Source organism: Primulina eburnea, chromosome 4 (genome assembly GCF_022965805.1).
Source record: "Primulina eburnea isolate SZY01 chromosome 4, ASM2296580v1, whole genome shotgun sequence".
NCBI classification, from domain to species: Eukaryota; Viridiplantae; Streptophyta; class Magnoliopsida; order Lamiales; family Gesneriaceae; genus Primulina; species Primulina eburnea.
Window position 1 is genome coordinate 2618833 of NC_133104.1, and position 22998 is coordinate 2641830.

Genomic DNA, 22998 nt, shown 5'->3' on the forward strand with positions numbered 1-22998 from the left:
TTCTGTAAGAATTTTTGCATCCATCACTTAGTTTAAGTGAATGTACAATTTTTGAGCCATAAAAAACTTAATTATTCATTTATTGTATAATATCAATAATCTTTATGCTAGAAATGTTTCATCCTCATTAAAATGAAAGCCCAAGCTCCATTAATGTCAACTCAATATAGGTAGGTTTGAGTTCCATCACAAGTTCACAACACTTGATTATTAATCTGCACAAAATGTCACATGTGGTTCAGGATATGTGTCCAAATTTTTTTTTATGTATAGAATATATAATTTTATCCAACTGTCACCTGCATGTATGTACAAATTTTTTATCTCACAATCTGACAAATTTCTTGTATTACATGACAATTTTGCTATGATACTATTGTTTATATAACAGTGATGAATACCTTTATTTGTTTAATCAGGACTATGTCTGATTTTTGAAGCCATAAATATTTGATCATGTTAGTAGAAATGCAAACAAATTAGTATCCTGTTTAGCGCATTTTACGTTATCTCATCCTTCTCGTTCATGTTGGATAGATTGTTTTTATCCATCGTGGTTGATAGATGTAGCTGATGTTAATTTAATTAATGCATAATATCTGATTTCCCCTAAAAAAATGTGTCTTTCTTAGGATTAGTTCTTGTCCTTTTGTCATTGGGATGCAGTATTAGTCATTGTGTTCTGTCCTGTCGAGTGAGTCTCATGTGAGACCGTCTCACGGATCTTAATCTGTGAGACGGGTCAATCCTACTCATATTCACAATAAAAAGTAATACTCTTAGCATAAAAAGTAATACTTTTTCTGTAGGACCGAGTGCTTACCGCTTTACCAAAAGCTATAGCTAGTGGTAATGGTGCAACTCAAATCTTTTAAACCGTACAGAAGCACAAGCACCATGGTTCGATCGCTCTACCAAGCAAGGACAATTATTGCACCCAACAATCTCCCTCCTAATAATTGTACTCCTTGCAATCAATGGGAATAAAACCCATGACCTTGGCTCTGATACCAATTGTAGGACCGAGTGCTTACCGCTTTACCAAAAGCTTCTTGCTCCTACATTTTCATAGATAACCCAAATAAGAGACCCGTTTCACAAATATGACCCGTGAGACCGTCTCACACAAGTTTTTGTCCTGTCATTAAGCAAGATAATAACTAGTTGGAGGACCATTAAAATACCTATGGAGCAGGTCGACCTGATTGTTGGAGCCAAAATAATTAAATTTAGAAAAGATGGTAGGAGCAAAATCATATTCTTATTTTATTATTTATATAAAATATGAGGAAAAAAGTTGAAATGGAACTGGATTTAACATAGTTTAAAGGTATAATATTGGCCTAAACAAGTGAATTTTATCTCAGCAGTAAAACATTAGCTTCCTAATATTCTCAGCAAGTTTGGGCAAAGGTGTTGTCTTAGCCGGCGATGTCCTAGAAACAGTGGATGTTGGGGTTGAGGCATTTGAATCCGAGTGCTCAAGATATAACCGGCCTCTGTAGGCAGCAAGATGAGCATAATATGCAGGAGGGACCAAAGAAATAGGCTTGGTGCACCTCACAAACGTGTAGCAAAGATTGTAAACCAGCTTCTGCATCTCATCGGATGTGAACTCATTTTCATCCCACAAAATGTGGTAATGAATGGGCCGACTCGTACCCTTTACACCCCAGTGGCTACAGAGGTAGAAGTCGAATGCTTTTGGATGAGTTATCACTGTATCCACCACGGTTCCAGGATGTATATTTTCATCCGAGAAGTGATTCTCTGTGAAAGGTGGATCGGTTTGATCGTAAGGGAATAGCCTAGTATGGTGCCGTTTCTGCACTACTGCGAAAGTGATTGGAGGGTTATAACTAGGGAATCTTGAACAAGCATTTCGAATGGCTTCTAATTCTTCATGCAAAACTTTTTCGAATTGTGTTTCACTAACCCCATCTCGAAAAAAGATGATTCTTTGTGGAAGTTTTGAGAGTTCTTCGTAAAAATCATCTAATATTTCCCCTACCATTGTGCTAAGGTCTTGAATAATCTCTTGCCGATGTGTTTGGGACCTCATTCTTGAAACATACTTGTTTGCCGAAGGCCAATTGACGCTTCCAACAACAGCAGCAACTGAGGGACTAAAATCGTCTAATGGATGGGGATGTGTCACATCCGCGCCCATAAAGATCACCGGATTGTCTTGCCTGAAGAGCCTTGGGATTTGAGAAGGTAATGTGTTGTAAAGTGCAACAGTGCATCCCCCAACTTTGGCATTTATCTTAAGAGCCAAGTTCGCAAGAAACTGTGAACTTAGCTTGCCAATATTCGAGTATAAACAGCACTGGCTAACAACTCCTATACTTGTTTCAGCAATTCGCTTCAAATCAGCATATCCTTTGTGTTTCCTCTCCATAACACAGATAAGTAGTTGAAGATTGTTGAAGGCAGCTTTATGAATTTTCTTGAGTTTAGATTCCAAAAGCCTTGCATTTCCAAGGACGTGCATTGACTCGAAGATTGGACTCACAACTGTGTTTTTGTGGAGCAAAATGCCCAAATTTTCACATCTTTGAGACAGCTGGTTTATGAATTTTGGAATGCAAGACTTTTGATCTGAGGTGCCACCAAAACTTACAATCGCCCACCGCTCAACTCGAGTACCCTCAAAGACATGGCTATCCAAAAGATTCCACTGTCGATCATGACGTGAAGGAGTCAGGTTTCTTACATGACCACCGTTTCCAAGCCTAAGTTTGGGAGGTTGAAGAATTCTACCGGTCAATCGTGTCATTTCTTTCGAAACTTTGAGTTTAAATTCTTTTTCATGATCGCCACTGGAAAAATAAGAACAAATGGATTAATCACAAGCCAAAATACCATTCATAAAATGGCATATGTTAGTAATTTTACCTAGTTGGGCCGAATGATCCTTCCATAACACCGGTGATGATTTTCTTGCGTTCTCGAGGTTTTTGACAACCCATTTTAAGCACTTTCACGGTCTGATCATCAGAGAGTTTACCAAAAAACTTCTGCCCTTCACAAATCACACAAAGCTCCATGGGAAGATAACATGCTTTCCTCCTACTAATCTGCAAGCAAGGCAAATTTCGATACTGCACATCATAATCATAGTGATCCTTGAAATAGCTAACAATCCGTAGTTTCGTCCCATCTCTATCAAGAAAAGATAGATTTTCAGTAACTTCTTCGGTTAAGCTATAAACTCGGTATCTTTGAACGGTTTCTCTATGGCGAACAAAGACCCTAATGTTCTTCATTGTTTTCTCCACTTCTTTCCTCTCTTCGTTCGTCAAACTTTTGGCCTTGTTTTGAAAGATATCATGCATAAAATTGATGCGCTTTTGCAAATAAGGGATCACACCGATACTTTCATGAAAAGCTGTCACCGAGAAATCAACATTCAGAGCAAGGCCTTGTTGTGTTGGCCTTAAGCTCTGGAAGAATCCCCCAAGTGCAACGGCTCCACCCCCTATTTCTTTTTCCCCAACGATCAAACTCGTGTAAAATGACCTCCCTGCCGCTATACACTTTTCTGTTGGACTCTCCCGCAATGCGACATCCAATGCATGGATATACTCTTGGGGAAGGGGAGTGATATCATCTCCTTTACTCAAATAGCTACTTAAGGATTCACCATCAACCTTTGAGACGAGCTTCATACTAACTCGAAAAATCTTATGTCGCATATTTTCTTGCGGATTCATCGATTCTACACACATTAAAACCGGTTTACCATCAGATATAGGGAGGCTAACATAAAACTCAAGCCTGTCATCTTGGAATTCTACAGGGCTATAGATAGTCCTTCCACCATCATAGACCGGAAGAGCACCAGATAGTCTCGCTGAATTCTCCTCAACGAGTTTTCGCTTGATCATTCTCGAAATTTCCTTTGAGGGATTCGGAGATATTTCAACATCGTAATGAAAAATTTCTTGTGCTGGATCGAATTGGACTAAGAAATGATTAGCAAGGAGGCTAACAACCCTCCCTTCCACCCCGCCGGAATCCGGCCTTCTTGCAACAGCCAATGCTTTTGGCTTGGCGTCCGTAATCTTTCTTCCATTTCTCTTTTCAAAGGGCAGACAAATTTTCTTCTGGATCTCAATTTCAGCTGCAAAACTTCATGGAATTAGCGAAGCAACATAAACATCACTGACGCAATTCTTATCAACAAAAATCTTACAAACTCAGCAGAAAGAATAAACATGACCAATATCCTTAAAAATAATTAAAAAAATGTCGCACTTTTGACTGCAAAAACACTTTTTTTTTTATCCATTATGCACTCTTGGAACATTACTACGCATGATTGCAACACACCCATTTTATTGAAGTCCGGCACACAAAAGAGAATAAACTAAAACAAACAAACAAAATCGATCAACACAAGAAAAAGGGCATTCGACACCATGAAATTACCTTGAGAAACCGAGAACTCTCGAACATGGGAATCAGAAGAAGTGGCGATACGAGGATTATTTTCCTCCGACGAGGATTTCCGAAAGTGGGTTTTTGATTCAAAGCTGTGGTTTTGAAGAAAAGGAGGTGTTATTGTAAGATGAAGAGGTATAGCCGGAGGCAGAGGAAGCAAAGCCGGATAAGTTTGGTACATATTCTGATAACCAAAACCAAAGCCAAAGCCATAACCATAAGCAAGCCTGTTAGAACTCTGCAACAATTGGTGATGATAATGGTAGGCATGAGCACTTCGATTTCCTGAAAAACTCCTTGTGGTGCCATTTGACTCTTCGTCTTCCATAACTAAGCTCGGGAGATGAAACAGCAGCAAGAGTCAGCAAAAGGGACTATTTGCATGAAAGAGAAACGAAACTTATTCAAGCAAAAATTACAGTCAATGCCCCACAGAGAGGGAGAGTTCTTGGCTTTGTAGGTTGATTTTACTCCGGAAAAAACAGCAACAGCTTCTGTTCTTACTTCTTTATGAAGAGCTTTGTTCTATTTGTTCACTCAAATTCTGTGTTTCTTGTTCAATCTATGACTTTGCCTCATGTTACGATTTACATTTGATTCTCAATTTTTTTCTATTTTTTTTGTATGAAATAAGCAGTCTATGTATATATAATAATATTATTATTGTCGGTATAAAATATTGATCTATTTTATTTTATTTTGAAATCTTGACATTTTAAATTTAGGATGAATATTTTAGAAAGCTTGTTGTTGCAAGGGGAAGCTAAGTTTTGGGAGGGGTGAGCAAAACTAGATTCGCCGGGGGGTTTAGATTAAAAAAAGAGTATGTTTTTTTTTTTTTGAGATAGTCTCACAAATTTTTATCTGTGAAATGGATCAATCCTACCAATATTAACAATAAAAAGTAATACTCTTAGCATAAAAAGTAATATATTTTTTTATGGATGACCCAAATAAGAGATATGTCTCATAAAATACGACACATAACCATCTCATACAAGTTTTTGACTGAAAAAAAGAACCAAATCATATTTTATAAATTTTATTTGTACCAATAAATACCTCTAAAAAATAGTAAAATAATAATAAATAAATTTAAGAAACAAATAAAACCAATTACAATAAATTTATCACAATAATTATAATATAATACATCTACAATTCAAAATTTTAAAATATATTATTGAACCGAATCAATTTTTCGATTTGATTAATTTTAAAACCGAACTGAACCAATTCATGATTAATTAAAAATCAATTACCCCTGTATTAGGACTAGGTGAGAGGGAAGTGTTTGGAAAAGAAATATATCTATTGAATTAAGTATAAAGGTATAGCCGACAATGAATGTGGAATTAGAGTATTTTAAATTGTAAAATTTTTTATTGTTCTTCTACTATAATTATTGTTACACTAAACAAATTTTATCAAAATGCATAATGATATATGATATAGTATGAATATTTTCTTATTGATATTATTATTAATACTACCTAAACATATATTTGTCATATGCCATTGTTTTAGTGAACTATAATTAATTGCATAAGGTTTACACAAATATGTTCGCAAAATAGACAAATTATTTAATACTCGGTTTGACTCCAATATAGAGAAAGAATTGAGTAAGTCTCTTGTAAGAACGAGTTTATAATCGTGAGACGAGTTGAAATGATCCACAACTGTCATGTATAGTCATATTTTTATCCTAAAAAATAATGTGAATCGAATTTTTTATGAATAACTTAATAGCCGAGGATATTGTCCCTTTGTCTTCGATTATTCATACATTAATTATATAATGGGAAAGACATTGTTGTCTTGTTTAAAGTTAAGTAATATTACAAATAATCTTGATATTGATTGGACTCTCGATTTATCCATTCACCTAAAATGACAATTCTAAGCAACAATGTTTGCTTTCTAATCAACAAATTATTCCACGGAAATCGTAATGACCGTCGTTATCGTCATAATTGTTGTCGTTTCGAAGTTGATTTTTTGGTAATTGTGGAGTCATTTAATTAGTCATAGAACATTGATATTAGAATGTTTACAAGATTAGTTTGGATTTAGTGGACGCGAGGTAGGCAGATTCTAAATTAATAAATTTAATATATTGTTTTTAAATTTTTTCAAATAATTTACTAGAAACATCGTTTCTCATAATACGTCAAATTTTATTGAATATATCTCTTGTGAAACGGTCTTACGAAATTTTATCTGTAAGACGAGTCACCCTACCGATATTCACAATAAAAAGTGATACTCTTAGCATAAAAAGTAATATTTTTTCATGGATGACCCAAATAAAATATACGTCTAACAAACTACGATCCGTGAGACCGTCTCATACAAGTTTTTGCTAATTTTATTTATCATAATTTTCCACGAGTAAAAATATAAGCCGAATCAAATTTTTTTAAAAAAAAATCTAGGAGTGTGAACATTTTTACAGTGAAAGTGAGATTTTTTTTAAAGAGATACTTTTGTATTTTTCATAAATCATATTATTTTTTAAAAAATATATCATAGTTTTATAGGGGAAATTTCATAACGAAGTCATATGCATTGTGAGTTAAGCCGGTGAAAGTTCTGCAAAGAGCCACAAAATTTACGGTTGCTATTAACTTTAAGATAGTTTTTGACTTGCTTTATTGCTTGAAATCTGGCTTTTTTTTTTAGATTCTTTTTAAACCCTATTCAAATTGCAATTTAACATAAAAATTATAAGAATTATGTGCAATTATTAAAAAGACAAAAATTTGTGTAAGACGGTCTCACGGGTCTTATTTGTGAGACATATTTCTTATTTGGGTCATCCATAAAAAAATATTATTTTTTATGCTAAGAGCATTAATTTTTATTTTGAATATCGGTAGGATTGACCCGTCTCACAGATAAATGTTCGTGATGCTGTCTCAAGAAACATATTCTATTAAAAAAACACTAAGACGATTGTTTTATTTTTATAGAATTTTGAATTATATGGTGTTATATCCAAATCTAAAAATTAATTTGAAAAACTATATACCTTAAAAACTATTCTCATTTTTTAAACATATTACCATATTTTTTTTCTCACATTTTCTAAATATAATCATTATGTTAAATTTGACATTTATTATTCCCAATAATAAATCATGCATTGGTTAAACGCTCGAAAATCATGCATCCGTCCTCCACCTTAATTTAATATATTGTCTTGTCTAGTGAAAATCCAAGATAAGACGGACTAACCTTAAGAATTAACGGGGTAACTTATATATATTATTCAAACAGTTTTGATATACTGCACACCTACCATGCACATCTATGTGAGCACCGATGAGGTGTCACTCACCTATTGGATGTGATGAAATATAGAAAAATTGCGCATCCAATGGGTAAGTGACACTTCATCGATGTTCAATTAGATGTGTACGATAAGTGTGCAGCATATCAAAACTGATTATTCAAAGTATCTAAACTTTATTGTTGGTAAAATTCATATATTCTTCGGCACTATCGTTCTCATATTCGGGGTGCGCCGTTGGATCCATAGATGGGACATGACACACATCATATTCAAGTAAAAAGTGTCAAGTTTTGTTTTTAACCTTTATTATTTCATTTTTAAGCCATTCTTTTTAATTTGGGGAAGCAATTAAAGTCCACAGAATTTTATCTAGTTTAAATAAATTTTTTTAAAGAATTTACTTAAATTAATGAATGTGAAATGAGATTAAAACATTGTTATATTTAGCTATAATTATTTACTGACAATTTCAATAATTTTTCCTTGGAAAATCAATCATTTTTATTGGTGGCAGTGATATTAAAACCAATATATCGACATTCTTGAGGAAACTTATAATTCTCTTTAACTAATATTTTAAACATTTTTTTAGATCTGATCTGAGACGATTGATACACTCGACTCGACTCATATTATGTATGGTTCTATGTATAATATATTACTATGCATGAAATAGATTGGTTATTTTTGGACAAAATCAAGTAAATACATATTCAAATTAGATATAAAATATTTTTCAATATAAAGTTTCTCAACTTTCTACCAACACATTTTTTACATTATGGTTTTTATAATTGATTAATTGAGTGAATTTGGATCATTAAAAGCCCATAATTAATTTTTAAAAGATAGTTGATGTAGCACAAAACCAGGGGCAAAATGAGATCATGGGAAATGGGAATCACTCTACTCCATGTATGTTTGTGTGTGCTACCCCAATCCGTAACACCAAATATTCAAATTTATTCCAGGCCATTAAATAATAACTAGCTATCTTAGCACGCCTGCTTATTTCCTTTTTTTTAATGAATTTAATTTATATATGACGATCATATCATAATTGTAAAAAATATCGAAAAATCAATAAAATAAACTCGGAATTGAACTTACGACTTGTTGCTCATGAGGTAAACTCACTGCATTCACTATCGTATTTAGACTGATAAATTTTAAATCTATGTTTGTTGTTTTAAATAAACAAGAATATAAATTTGAAATTCATCGTGTATATATTTATATAATATTTCGTATTAATTAAGATGAATTTTAAGATCATTAAATAATGATGATATTTGAAATTCATTATATTTCGTGTAACTAAAATATAAATAAGTAAGATGGTTGTCGTTGTTAACCAAGCTAAATCATATTTGTGCACATGAAAACCGGAGAAAGATTGTTGTCAGCCATGAAAACAAAAGGCCTTGTTCATGTCCGAACTAGTCACTCCGCTGCTCTGGTTCACATGTATAGCAAGGCTGGTAATCCAAAACTAGCTCAAGATTCATTTGAAGAGATGAAATTATTCGATGTTCCATAACACAGAAACTAGAGAAATTCTGGCAGGAAAAGAAGTTTCGAAAGTATTGCTTGCTGAAATCATATTCCATGGCTGGTGATAGCCTTCAGCCTTGGAGTGTTGTTCCTCGAACTGCATCCATCAAATTTTCAATATTCATGTGTTATTCTAACTTTAATGATGTGTTATCTTGTCTGTAATTTTGATATTTAACAATACAGATTTTTAAACATGATTTAATAATAAGAATTTATTTATTGTAGCTTATATTAATAAAGTATTTTAAAAAATGATCCTTTTTTTAATTAAAAAATTATATAATATATATAGTTTTTCTTAGTTTAATTAATTAATAATACTTTTATATTTTTCTTCGATATCAATAAAATATTTCAACTTAGATAAACAAGGTCATTTTTTCACAAAAGTGGTAAATACACTGTTGAAAATGGTTATCTTAGGGAAAGAAGCAGATTGGCTACTCATCCTTTTCGATTTTCACATCCAAATCAATCTTGGTGGAACTTACTATGGAAGCTGCGTATCTAGCCCAAAATCCGCATTTTTCTGTGGCGCGCCTATCATGATTTACTGCCTACATCGATTAATTATATTTTCATACTTCTACGAGTCACTGCTTGTATTTTGTCCGGTTGTTCGAATTGTGTTGAAAAACACCCAATTTTGGCGGTGTTTAAAATTGCATTGAGAAGCCTCATTTCTAGATTGTGTTTTATTTCTTTTGGCTACCTTCAAGCAAGAGGATTTTGAATGTTTTGCTACTCTATGTTGGGCAATTTGGCATGAAATTTACAAGATCAACTATGAATTTGCAGGAATGAAATTTAAGATAAATGTGGACTAGGCTTATTCTATGATGGAAAATTTTCGAAAATATAGTTTGGTTGGTTCTTCTGGGAATAATGATGCTCGAATATTTATGAATGAGAAGTGGGTACCACCACTACCAAACTATTTTAGGTTGGATATTGATGCATGCTTTGATATTAGAAACAACAAATTTAGCGTTGAGACGGTGGTGCGTAATACCATGGGAAAAGTTTGTGGTGCGCAAGCTAGTCCTATCAGATGTCTAGGTTCAGTTACTTGTGCGGAGTTGTTGACAATCGGAAGCGGGATGGACTTATGTCTCCGGATTGATCTATCAAATGTTTGTATATTTTCTGACTCATTGAAAGTTGTTAGGATGATCCTTTCCCACGTAGAAGATCTTGGATCCGCTGGGGTTCTTGCCTTGGAAATCCAATTAATGTTAGAGCTTCCAAATTTTCATTTCATCCAACATGTGCGAAGAAAGGCCGTCAAGTGGCTCACATTTTAGCTCGCTAAACTTTGTCTTGTAATAGCTCCATTAGTTGTATTAATGACGGTCTACCCACGTGGCTTGTAAACATTGTATCTCGGGACTTCCCGAATTAATGTTATTATAATTCATTTTAAAAAAAAAGTTCACATTTTCAAAATAATTAAAATAAAACTATTTCATTAAGCATTAGTTTTTTTTAAGAAATAATTCATGACACTTATATGATAATAATACTACAAATAATAATAAATATAATGTGTTGTTGATTATTATCAACAATGATGAATTATTATCTTTATCAATTTTTATACGATAGTTTATGATTATTATTATTTTCATTTGTTATTAAATATTATTGAAAAAACAAAAAAAATTCGCCAAATTTGGTTGCTCAAATGCAAAAAGTTGTGTAAGATAGTCCCACGGGTCTTATTTTGTAAGACATATATCCTATTTGGGTCATCCATAAAAAAATATTACTTTTTATGATAAGAATATTACTTTTTATTGGGAATATCGGTAGGATTGATCCGTCTCACAGATAAAGATTCATGAGAGCGTCTCACGAGAGACCTACTCTTGGCCAAATGCGGTGGATTCAATTTTTTCAAAATTTGAAATGATATTTAGTTTAGTTTTTTTCAAAATCAATCTATAAATATACACTAATTCATGTAAAAAAAACTCAAATTCTATAAAACTTTTAGTTTCAATATGAATTAAATAAAGATTAAATAAATTTGAATATTAAACAAATGCAAGAAATTAAAGCCCAATTGCAATAAAAAAAGTCTAGTAATTCCATGATTATATTATTGTATTAACTCAATTTCATATACTATGTGTTAATGTAAAAATGATCTAAAAAATAAATTTGGGAATTAAAATTAATTTTAAAAATTAACTTTTATTAATATGATTATATGTATTTGTCGTCGAAAACTATTTTTAAAAAAGAGACTAAAAACAAAAACTATTAAATGTAAAAGTACAAAATATATTAAAATTAAACTACCAAAAGCAATGAGCGACAGTGGTGGAAGCTCGGGGTACTCGGCTACCGGAGATGAACATCCACCGCCGGAAGCTGGGGCTGCGGAGAGGGTGAAGAAGAAGGAGAAGGCTCGTGTGAGTCGGACGTCTCTGATTCTCTGGCACACGCACCAAAACGATGCCGCGGCGGTTAGAAAGCTTCTGAATGAGGATCTGTCTCTCGTGCACGCAAGAGACTATGACAATCGAACTCCACTCCATGTGGCGGCTACCCATGGTTGGATTGATATTGCCAAGTGTCTTTTAGAGCACGACGCTGATGTTAACGCCCAAGATCGATGGAAAAATACAGTGAGATTTTTTTTTTATCACATTTACTCATTTACACGCTTGTATGTGTGCGTAACTACCTGTTGATTTTATGGGTTAGCGGAGACGATTATATCTGTTGATTCTTTTTTTTTTTTTACTGTGATTATTTTTTCCGTTGGTTTTGTAATGCCTGTGGAGTTAATGCGCACGTTCTCTCTGCAAGAATTTGAGAAATCAGTCTTTTTTGTTTGGTGCAATTTTATGTTGGGATTGTGTGTATTCAGCTCTTCATCCATGAAATGTGGGTGTAGTTTGCTGAGATTTCCTTTTTCTTTGCTACTGTTTCAGCAAAAAAAGTTTGATTTTGATGATTAAATACAACTTTCGAACACTTATTCTTAAATTGCATTTCAGCTCAACATGGCTAGAAAACTAACTCATTCTGCTAACTTGTAGTAGCCAGCATAGTGGTTGTGTGAGTAAGATTTATGTTTTTTTCTAATCATGAATGGCTGACAAGGCTGTTGAAGCATAAGTTGATTTAAGTTAAAATTGGAGTTTATAGATATATTCGAAAGCACATGTAGCATTCCTGGTCTTTAACATGCTACAATCATGATTTCCTGTCCATAAACAATCCTTCAAATTATAATGGACATTAGCTATTTTTGTGCCACCTAGTGTGTCAGAAAAATCCATCTGGGTCTCAAAGTTCTTATCCAGGTCTTGAATTGCAAGGCAATCATGCAAAATTTGTGTGACGAGTTGTAGCATTAGATTATCTTCAATATTTAATAGCGGAATGCTGTAAAATATGGTTTCAAATTGTACTCACTGCTAGGGTGAAAGCTTCTATTTCCCAGGCATAAGGGACAAAGAATTAGCGCCATATCAAATAATTGGGAATAACTTTTTCAGAACTCATGCATGTTTGATGATGGCGCACATACAGATCTCCGGATGAAAAGTTCATTTATAATATTAATTTTAATTTGAAAATTAGAATATTATAAGTTTTTTAATTACCTATAATTTACATAGTCATAGTTAAAAACCTTGTGTCTAACACACATTTTTTTTCCTTAAGATCCAGATGTTTTATGAGAACACTTCACAAGTTAGGTGTTTGGAATTTTTCTGCATAACTATGAGTTTTAACTTTTGACTGTTAGTTTTACTTAAGTTGAACATTACAATTTATTGACGTATCTGAACAATGTAGATATATGAAGTGAAAATGAAAATTTCTACCGTATAAGTAACTTCTTTCCAGTTTTGCACAAGACATTGTCCCGCTCATTATTTCGTGTGCAATGTTCTGAAGCTTCAAGCAGAAAACGTGTTTTTAAAGTGTGGGGTTGAACCTAATCGTCGTGCACCAGGCCCGCACGATCACATTTAAATGTGCTCATTTACAACTACTATGTATTCGTCATCACTATGTAAAAATGATTAACCAAATTAATATAAGATTACATTGTATTCCATTATATACTATTTTAAACTTATATTTCTAACACGTGGTTTTTGATAATGCATGATATATTAATATTATATATGCATATGTTTTATATATCCCTATAAAATGTATATATATAAACATTAATATCTCCACATGTACATTTAATACATGTATTGACATATTAATTATTATTTAATTTATATAATCAACTCATTGGTTAATTAATTCAAGACCCCTGTAGAAGATTTTATGATAATTTGTGCATATTAATAGTCATCACTATTAGTGCTATCATTCAATTATATACTATTTTAAACTTATTTTTCTAACACGTGGGATAAGGAGTAATGCCATCACTCCTCCTTCAAAATTTGACGTATGTGTCTACCTGGCCTCTCAATTTACCAACACCGATAATCTAAAGGTGGCTCTTACTTGTTCTACCGGTTCAAGAGGTGGGTCTGTAGATGTAGCACTTTACTCGCAAATTCAAGAGTTGACTATCATACACGAGATAATCATCCAGTGTTCTTGCTGGTGATCATATCTGATACTATTCCGTCACAACCTAGACTCAGACCCAAGCAAGCGTGACTGCACAATAAGCTTTTGTAACAACTACTTCGTATTCGTCATCGCTTTACGGAAATGATTAATCTAAGTTGTTATTGGAGTACATTGTATTCCATTATATACCATTTTAAACTTTTTCTAACCAATGTGCGATAAGGGTACTACATTAATTGTGTAGTTCTTTTGAGATGATTTTAATCAAGTGTTTACTTTGTTGATAATATTTGCAGCGGATATTAATTAGTTCCATATTAACTGCTAATTTAGAAACTAAAGTACGCCATTAATTGGATAAATGTTCATTCAACGTATTGTTGTATGGAACTGGTATATGTTAAAATTATGTGATAATATGTGATGTAATTGTTAAGTTCATCTTGGAGACTTCCGTTCTTGCTAATGGAACTATATCTTGCCATCACGTGCGCGAGAATTTAAAATTTCTGTAATCTCTTTTTGATCATTGCTATGGAATTTACTATAGTCTGTGATGGAGAATCCATCTATTTGCTGTTCTACATTAGCATCATCTCGTTATCTTCTTTCTGTATTTGTCAAACAGCCTTTAGCTGATGCTGAAGGAGCAAAAAGATTTGGCGTGATTGAATTATTGAAGTCTTATGGAGGTGTATCTGATGTAAGCTCATTTGCATTTTGATTGAGACTGGACTAGTACTAGAATGCTTTGGCTTTATGCTGTCTTGGATTTCATTTTCATTTAGAGAAGTACTTTGTGCACGTTACAGGGTCCGAATGGGAGTCATTTTGAACCAAGGCCTGTACCACCTCCGCTACCAAAAAAGTGTGACTGGGAGATTGACCCTGATGAGCTGGACTTTTCGAGCTCAGTTCTTGTTGGGAAGGTCTGAATTCATTTGCAAAATATGATTTATATCCTCCTCGTTAGTCAATATCGTGGGTCATTCTTCTTCTAGTTTTTGGAAAACTTGCTAATAAGATAATATGGCTCTCTTCATTTGAGAGAACTCAAAAACTTGACATTTGCAACTTGTTCAACTATAAAATATTGAGATTTTGCAATCTTCATGCTGGGGTGTGGTTTTTAATTTTCAGCAAGTAGAACAGTTCTAATGAGGCATTATGTCAGCCTGTTTACATTCACATCAACCCTACTTGGATGTGAGGCTTTTTGTTCGTTCATTTATTTCTTATGTAAATTTATATGATTTTCATTGCCACAAGTGTTGAAGAAATTAATCCCACTCCTGCACTGTGTTTTCTTATTATTTATTTAGTTCTTTATTCAAGGTGGATCTAGAGGCAGCGTTGGGTACATTATGCCCTAGCATGCAATATTGTTCCGAGTGTTTTTCGTCTTTGTTTCTAGAAAGTACGAGCTTTCTATAATGTTTTTGACCTTTTAAATTCATCAATGGTTGTTTGTTGTTGCCCGTTACTCAAATTTATTTGCAAAGCACATTGTTGCCGATGGCAGCTAATATTTGTAGGGCTCTTTTGGTGAGATACTAAAAGCTTGTTGGCGGGGAACACCAGTAGCTGTCAAACGCATTCTTCCAAAGCTTTCGGATGATAGATTGGTGATGTACGCTTGTCAACTTCAATCTTACAATGTTTAACTTTCCAGTTCTTTATCTTGTCTACTATATATCAGAGATTTGAATGCTACTTCCCACGAACTCAATTTTAAGAGCTTGTGATGTAAGGTACAGATACTTTAGTATTTGTTTGGCTTTGGAACCTTAGTAACCGTAAGCTTCCATATCACTACCACATAATCTGCTAAAGCTGTTTTTTTTCTGCTTTATCCTGCTTACTTTAAATAAATTATCTTATCTCTTGCTTGCAATTCAGCCAGGACTTCAGGCATGAGGTCAATTTGCTAGTGAAGCTTCGTCATCCAAATATCGTCCAATTTCTAGGGGCAGTTACTGAAAAGAAGCCTTTAATGTTAATCACAGAGTTCTTGAGGGGGGTGGGTGGATGTGTTTTAAATCTCTTTAAAAGGATTATTTTTTTAGTTCGATAATTGTTCTAACTCTGGTTTCCCATACTATATTATATTCTTGTGTAGGGTGATCTTCATCAGCATCTGAAGGAAAAAGGGGCGCTAAGCCCATCTACTGCAATCAATTTTGCATTAGACATTGCCAGGTAAAATGGAATATGTTGTTTTTCCCGTTAGAGTTGATAACTCTAGCCTCAAGGTTCAGCAGTCGGTGATCACCCTTCTCAATCTTTTACACACTATCACCAATATAAGTCCTGATACTGATGCTTCAAGTTTTTATTTTTATTTTTGAAGAAACTGATGCTTCAAGTTTTTAAATAAGAAACATGGTTTTATTTATAAATTCTCAACTTTAGTGGGATTGCATTTGAGTTTCGTACTTTCTTATTATTTTCCTATTTTATTATTTGGGTGGGTAGGTTGTGCGTAGTGTGTGGGTTTTGGACTTTAATCTTATTTCACACAAATATATCATCAATAATCACGGACAGGCATGCCTACAGAAGGAGTGACAATGTGATGTTCTAATATACCTTGTTACATTCAGCACCATAAAATGTGTTGTGTGGTACTCTTATTTGTTTGTCTTGTTGGACAGAGGGATTGCTCATCTCCACAGTGAGCCAAATGTTATAATTCACCGTGACCTAAAACCAAGGTTAGTTGTTATGCTTCTTATAATTGTTAAATATATTTCATGACAATCATAACAATTCAACTGTCGGTCCTCATGTTTCTCAGCAAAAACTATTTTGTCAATGCTTCGAGATCTCTCTCTCACCCCTCCTTCCCTTCTCTCTACGGGTGTTAGGGTGTATTGTGTGTGATGAATTTTGTGCCAAATCCTTCTTTCATAGGGTTTCCTGGCTTATGGTAATTTTCCAGGAACATTCTTCTTGTCAACACAAGTGCAGACCATTTAAAAGTAGGAGACTTTGGGTTAAGCAAGCTCATTAGGGTACAACATTCTCATGAAGTGTACAAAATGACTGGCGAGACTGGAAGCTGTAAGTAACTTGAGAACAATTATACCCAAGTGGGGGGTTTTGCACTGATGGTTAGTGGCTAAGACTAGTTTTTTTTTTTTAATTTCAAAAGACCGTTACATGGCACCTGAAGTTTTCAATCATTGGAAATATGATAAGAAGGTGGACGTTTTCTCATTTGCTATGATATTATATCAGGTAATTTTTTCATTTTTTCATTTTTTGTATCGAATTAGACTTAGCTAACATAATGTGAAGTGAATGCGGAATGTTGCAGATGCTTGAAGGTGATCCTCCAATGTCAAATTATGAACCGTATGAAGCAGCAAGATGTGTTGCGGAAGGAGACAGGCCAATCTTTAGGGCAAAAGGTTTCATTCCTGAATTGAGAGAGTAAGTACCTGTGAAATCTTTTATCATGTGAAATAAAAATAAGCATGGCTGGTTTACAAAAAAGAAAACATATACCAGGATAACCATCGAGCACCTTTAATTGATTGCATAACGACGTCGTAATGTCACCTAGGTTCCATAGTTGGAAAAAAGTGCACGGGGACATGACAGCTAAATTTCTTGCTTAAATCACCAATAGCACAATCTACGGCTACTTTATAAATATTGTTCTTTTGCTAATCTTCCTTCATCAGCTTTAGTATTTTCCTTGTTCAGTTTCAATGCATACATAAATTTCGCAAATGTAAAATTTTGGCATCGCGGCCTCTAATATCAAGATGCCTGCTGCCACTAAGCTCTTTTCTAACAAGTAACGATGTACTCAGTTTTTCTTGATTTCCCAGTTTTAGCTTCATTTTTTTACTGTAGTTTAATCCATCTTGATTATTTATTCCGAATCATGATTCTGTATTTGCATAGTTCTCTTCATTAGATTCCATCACCGTCCTTAACACACAAGGTTGACTCTATTGTAGATGAGAATGTAAGATACTAACCATCTGAACAGAAAAAGAAAGCTCCTGTAACAAATTTGGCAGAGTTTTTACGGACCCGTTAACCTTTTGCATTGTTCTTGAATTTTCATATTCTAATATCCGCCGAACTGAAAATCAATTAGGTTAACCGAGCAATGCTGGGCAGCAGACATGGACAAGAGACCTTCATTCTTGGAAATTCTGAAAAGACTCGAAAAAATCAAGGAAAAATCTACCTTCTGAGCATCACTGGGTCACTGGCAGGTCTTTGCTACGTGATCCGAAGAAGCTCGAGATTATCTTGATGACAAAGTTTGTATCTTTCAACCTCTCGATAAAACGGATCGTGAATAAAATCCGCCGGCTCATCGGTTTCATGTTGTTCAAAATGTTACTGTATTAATGCCAATAGGTTTCTAAATTTCTACAGTCCCAAATATCAAACATATTTCTTCTCAGTTGTCCCGTTATCGTAGTTTTCATGTAAAGCCGAAGCGAAACCACTGCAGGAGATTTTAAAGGTCATGTACTTAATTGTCTGTTGACGTTTAGAAGTTCATAGACAGGAATTAATTGTTTTCTTAAAGACCTATTTTTTTTATAAATTTTTTTTTAATAACAATATAAATCACTTTGATAATTTGTTGCAAAGTATTATAATTTCAATTTTTCTCTTCATGAACTTTTTTCTCCTCTCTCTCTTCTTCATAACATCCCAAACATGAATCTGCAGCATTGGAAACAATCAGATCCAGAAGAGAAATAAAAAGCCATTCACTATAAAACATCAACAAAAAAAATACACATAATTTCCATTGCTTTCGATTCATTTTTCCTCACCAAAATGTGTAAAACTGGCTTCCTAATAAATACCACTTCGCAACTCAATAAAACTTTACTTTAACCCTGATCGCATTGAATCGAAAACGTGAATAGAGTTAAACCTAAGCTCATGGAAAATTGTACTGCTGTCAATAAAACGATAAAATGACTCGGAATTGCAATCAAATTAGCTTCTTTTTCTCAAAGAAGGATTTCAAATGCCATAGCTGCAGCCCTGCTACAGATAAGCAAACGAAAAGCGAGAGAATGCTCAACCAAGCCATTTTTGAGTTTGTAGATCTGTTGAGTTCCTGCATCTCTTCTTCTCTGCAATCGCGACCAAATGTATGAGATATTGTGGAAATGTAAATAAAACATCACTTGTTGAGTGAAAAGAAATCGGAAATTTAAAGCACTAACCTTTCACGTAGAAAAAACATCTCATCGTGTATGGATTGGACAGTATCAAACATTTTCTTCAACTCTAATTCCATCGACTAGTGGCGAGAAAACAAAGAACGCAATATTAAATAAGCAAGAGAAGGTTTAATATATCAACACAATCGAACTGATGAAGTTCAGTCAAAATAACTCCCAAGATTTAAATCCAGCATTTCCATCTCACTTCATTCTCTTTTCCCACCACATATTTTCCTCACTTCAACATAATTATTCATTTAATTAACATTTTATTACTTCCCAATAATACGCAATTATTACATCATACTCAACACAAAACACATCGTTTTAAAATTTTATAATAAATAGATCTTATATATGAAACCTTTGTTAGGCCATTTTCTCAAAACAATATCAAACGTACATGTATTCCCACAAAATATTTTTCTACAATTATTTACCCAAGTTTCTTTTTCCAAGAACACAGTAATAGAAACCAGACAAGGCCATATAGTTCTGACTAACAACCTGTTAGGACATAAGCATAAAACATGAAGCATGCGGATGGATGGAAAATGACAACTTACTTCAACAGAACCTTTCTTGGCTACATTTGTCCAATCCTTGGCGGCGATACCAGATTTCCAATCAAAGTCAATGGTGATGGTAGTTGATGGTTTGTTATCAGCAGCAAAAAAGCAAGCCATGTACTCGCCTGCCTCTGTAGCTTGAAATGCAAAATGACCTTCGTGGACATGGTCTGAATAGTGATAGCTATTGCCATATGATGATGTTACCTATAGTTTCAACAAAATAAAGACAAAATTCTCATAATTCACATCTATCACCAAAAGAAAAGGAAATTCTCGAGCAAAATTCAACCAAAAACTGTTTTCTAAGCCAAATAGCAAAAGCAATAACAAATATACCAATTAATTCTGAAAGATCATGTCATTGACAGTAAATTGCGGCAAAGAAACACGAGAGCAAAAATACACCACCAAATGCAATGTTATTTCTTAATCTAAACACTAAAGCCATATGAAGACATAATACATAAGGCAAAAAGAACATCTTCTAAATTTATTTACATGGATTAATTCCTTTACAATTATTGGTTAATCTCTACGGCAAATATAACCCAAACAGAAAAAGATATAGCATTCTAAAAAATAAACAATCTTCTGAAGTTAAAACCCTTGCAATCTGGGAGAGCGAATGTGGAATGACTTGCAATGGAAGAAATGTTAAATGATACAGCCCAAAAAAGGTGAAGATATATTGTAACAATTTCACTCCAATGAACAACTAACTAATTGCACATCCATGTAAACAATATCCTTATCAACTTTATTTTGAAAGCTTAAGTCTCAATTAAATCCCATGCAATCAAAAAGATAAATGTTGTATTGAAATCTGGAAAATGAGGGGTACAATTAATAAAGCAAATAACAAATTATATACTTACCAAGTTAGAAGCGCAATTATGTGGTCAGTTAGATCTAGAGCAAATTACGGGGAAGTACTTATAAGGGAATTTCATCAAGCAAGATAAACATTTTCAGCAAACCCGGAAATCAATCTAGTAATCTAACCCATGACGTAATTCCAAAATTGACTACTAAAAAAAGATCAGAACTTCGGGTAAATAAAACTTACCCGGACGGTAATTTTGTGAGAATCAGGCAAAGGGTTGCCCTCACTGGGATTCACAACATGATACTTTCCAACAGTCATGGAATTGCTCTTGATATCCTCGGCTATACATTTGGTGTGACCCGACTCCAGATCGAATCGTATCGATTCGACCAAAATGCAGAAACCCAAAATCAAAACTAGGAAAAGACTCCTTTTTTGGGTTTGAATTTGAATATGCATATTCGAAAGTAAAATATCAAAATAACCGAGGTTTCGAAAAGATAATGCTCTATTATATTTGGGTTTTGTAATTCAAGGCGAAATTTTGGATTATACTTATACTTTGCGGGAACGGGAATTGGATTGATCTGGAAACGTGCAGGATGGTAGGGCGGTCTAGGTTTCTTGAATCTAAGCTTCTGAAGGTGAAGGTTAAATTTATATAATTGATCGTCTCGGAATATTATTTTTTATTTAAAAATTTGATTTTATTAATTTGATATTAATTATCGTTTTGACCATCAAACTTGATTATTTTTTTTTTATAATATTACAATTCATCTAAATTTATCGGATATTATACTACATTATATTATTGTTTTACCATATTAATTATTAGAACTTATATATAATCGAGCTAAAAATATGATAATAAAACGTTTTCCTTTTGAGTAAGTCTTTCTTGAGATCGTCTCACTTGAATATTTTTTAAATTATTATTTTTACGTGTTTTGACTTGAAATAGGAAAAAAAGACCAGTATTATTGATTATACACCAATATATATGACCCAAATTTAATAAGTTGTAGTTTTTTGTATTCTTTCTAATATATTTGACCAAACAAATTCAAAGCATTTTTGTGAAAATGCGTTTTGTGATGGCATTAAACGATACATAATAAATAATTAAAAAAATACATGATCTATTTAATTTATCTTAAGTTCAATAGGCTTGTTCAAATTAGACATCATCATATATAATAAATAATTATAAAGATCGATAAGATCGGATGATGGACAAACACTGAACTACAATAGTTCAATTTTTTAAATATTAAACACCGAGAAATCAAACCAAATTTAGTTTTCAAATCAAGCGAAAAATACTAAAATAATCTCTCGTAAAAACTAATTACACGTTTCGAAATTTAAAATATATGCAAGTTGAATGAGTAAACACGAATTTGTTTTATGGATGTTCGGAGATTAACAACTATGTGTCACCCCTTCCACCTATAAATGATTCAGTATTAGACTTTGGGTATAAACTCACTTTAAATTAGGATTTATCCATTGTCTAAATAAAAGTCATAGTACACTCACGATTGTAGGCTACAACCTCATAATCTGCTTAATGTTTAATGTCATTTATGTCAAAACTGCAAACACAATATTTAATATCTTTGTGTGAAAACTCACACGTCTAAACTTTAAAGCTCAACTCTAATGTATATGTTGAGAATTTTTACAGTGTACGTAGATATCAAATGTATGATCGCACTTAGACTTGCTCTTATTCTAGTTAATTTCTTCCCGTAGGATGTGAATTCTCTTCCAAATCTTCAATTTGTTATATGTATGGTCTCCAATAATGATATAGACGCCAGATACAAGAATATGACCGTTTGGAAATATTATGTATGAATTCTGATATTGCAACAGTCAAATTCGTATTTCTTGTCATTTTCTGAAGCTGATCTGACCTGATATGAAATGAGTTGAGCTGTCTGATTGAGCTACTTTGATCAACATGAGATGTTGATTTGATATGAGTCGTTCCAAGTGAGTTGTTCTCTTCTTTTGATTATAACTTTTGATTTGATTTTGGACAAAATGATGAACATGAAAGTTGCAGCCCTTTCTCTTAGTTTTCAGTGGAATCAAGAATTACTAAATTCTAATTTTTTATGAGAGCGATATGTTTGACACATAAAATTGTCTGCAATATGGAATTTGTTCTTCATTAAGTGCAAAACGAGCAATTTCATCTTGGTTTAGTAGTTTCTTTTTATCTGATTCTAAATTTGACTTATAAAAATGATTTGTATAACTTCGACTTATAAAATTGATCTGCAGATCATTCTGGTAGCTTCATTCCATTTAGATAAATGAGCTGAGAAATATGATTAAAATACAAAAACCTGGTTAAACTGAGGTGATTGATGTTCCGTTTTTATCATCTTGATTTTTCGACTAATATTTCGTGTAGATAACATTCGAATCAACTGAACTGTTGTGAAATATGACTTGTGACAAATTAAGTTTTGTAATCAATAGTTTTGGCGACTGGTAATTTGCATCACT

General features: G+C 33.3%; 2 protein-coding genes and 1 pseudogene across 2 annotated transcripts; 1 reads left to right on the forward strand and 2 right to left on the reverse strand.

Moving 5' to 3' along the window:
* Nucleotides 1–1269: 1269 nt before the first annotated feature.
* On the reverse strand, nt 1270–5013 carry LOC140830599 (protein argonaute 7-like). Its single transcript, XM_073194001.1, has 3 exons — nt 4435–5013; nt 2899–4126; nt 1270–2822 (listed from the first exon to the last, which is right to left on the reverse strand). The coding sequence occupies exons 1-3, from the start codon at nt 4772–4774 to the stop codon at nt 1364–1366; spliced, it is 3027 nt and encodes a 1008-aa protein (XP_073050102.1). The 5' UTR covers nt 4775–5013; the 3' UTR covers nt 1270–1363.
* Nucleotides 5014–11563: 6550 nt separating this feature from the next.
* On the forward strand, nt 11564–18845 carry LOC140830600 (serine/threonine-protein kinase VIK-like; annotated as a pseudogene).
* On the reverse strand, nt 18595–21120 carry LOC140830601 (transmembrane emp24 domain-containing protein p24delta9-like). Its single transcript, XM_073194002.1, has 4 exons — nt 20716–21120; nt 19644–19853; nt 19078–19154; nt 18595–18984 (listed from the first exon to the last, which is right to left on the reverse strand). Exons 1-4 carry the CDS (start codon nt 20932–20934, stop codon nt 18840–18842), a joined length of 651 nt encoding a protein of 216 aa, XP_073050103.1. The 5' UTR covers nt 20935–21120; the 3' UTR covers nt 18595–18839.
* Nucleotides 21121–22998: the final 1878 nt, after the last annotated feature.

What these genes read in the sequence shown, in the direction of transcription:
- LOC140830599 (XM_073194001.1), bottom strand. Translation starts at nt 4,774, where the DNA reads ATGGAAGACGAAGAGTCAAATGGCACCACAAGGAGTTTTTCAGGAAAT. An exon ending in AGAGTTCTCGGTTTCTCAAG is followed by an intron (nt 4,127 to 4,434) that starts GTAATTTCATGG and finishes GAAGTTTTGCAG; the next exon opens with CTGAAATTGAGATCCAGAAG. An exon ending in GGATCATTCGGCCCAACTAG is followed by an intron (nt 2,823 to 2,898) that starts GTAAAATTACTA and finishes TTATTTTTCCAG; the next exon opens with TGGCGATCATGAAAAAGAAT.
- LOC140830601 (XM_073194002.1), bottom strand. Translation starts at nt 20,934, where the DNA reads ATGCATATTCAAATTCAAACCCAAAAAAGGAGTCTTTTCCTAGTTTTG. An exon ending in CTCACAAAATTACCGTCCGG is followed by an intron (nt 19,854 to 20,715) that starts GTAAGTTTTATT and finishes TTGAAACTATAG; the next exon opens with GTAACATCATCATATGGCAA. An exon ending in ATGTTTTTTCTACGTGAAAG is followed by an intron (nt 18,985 to 19,077) that starts GTTAGTGCTTTA and finishes TCGCGATTGCAG; the next exon opens with AGAAGAAGAGATGCAGGAAC.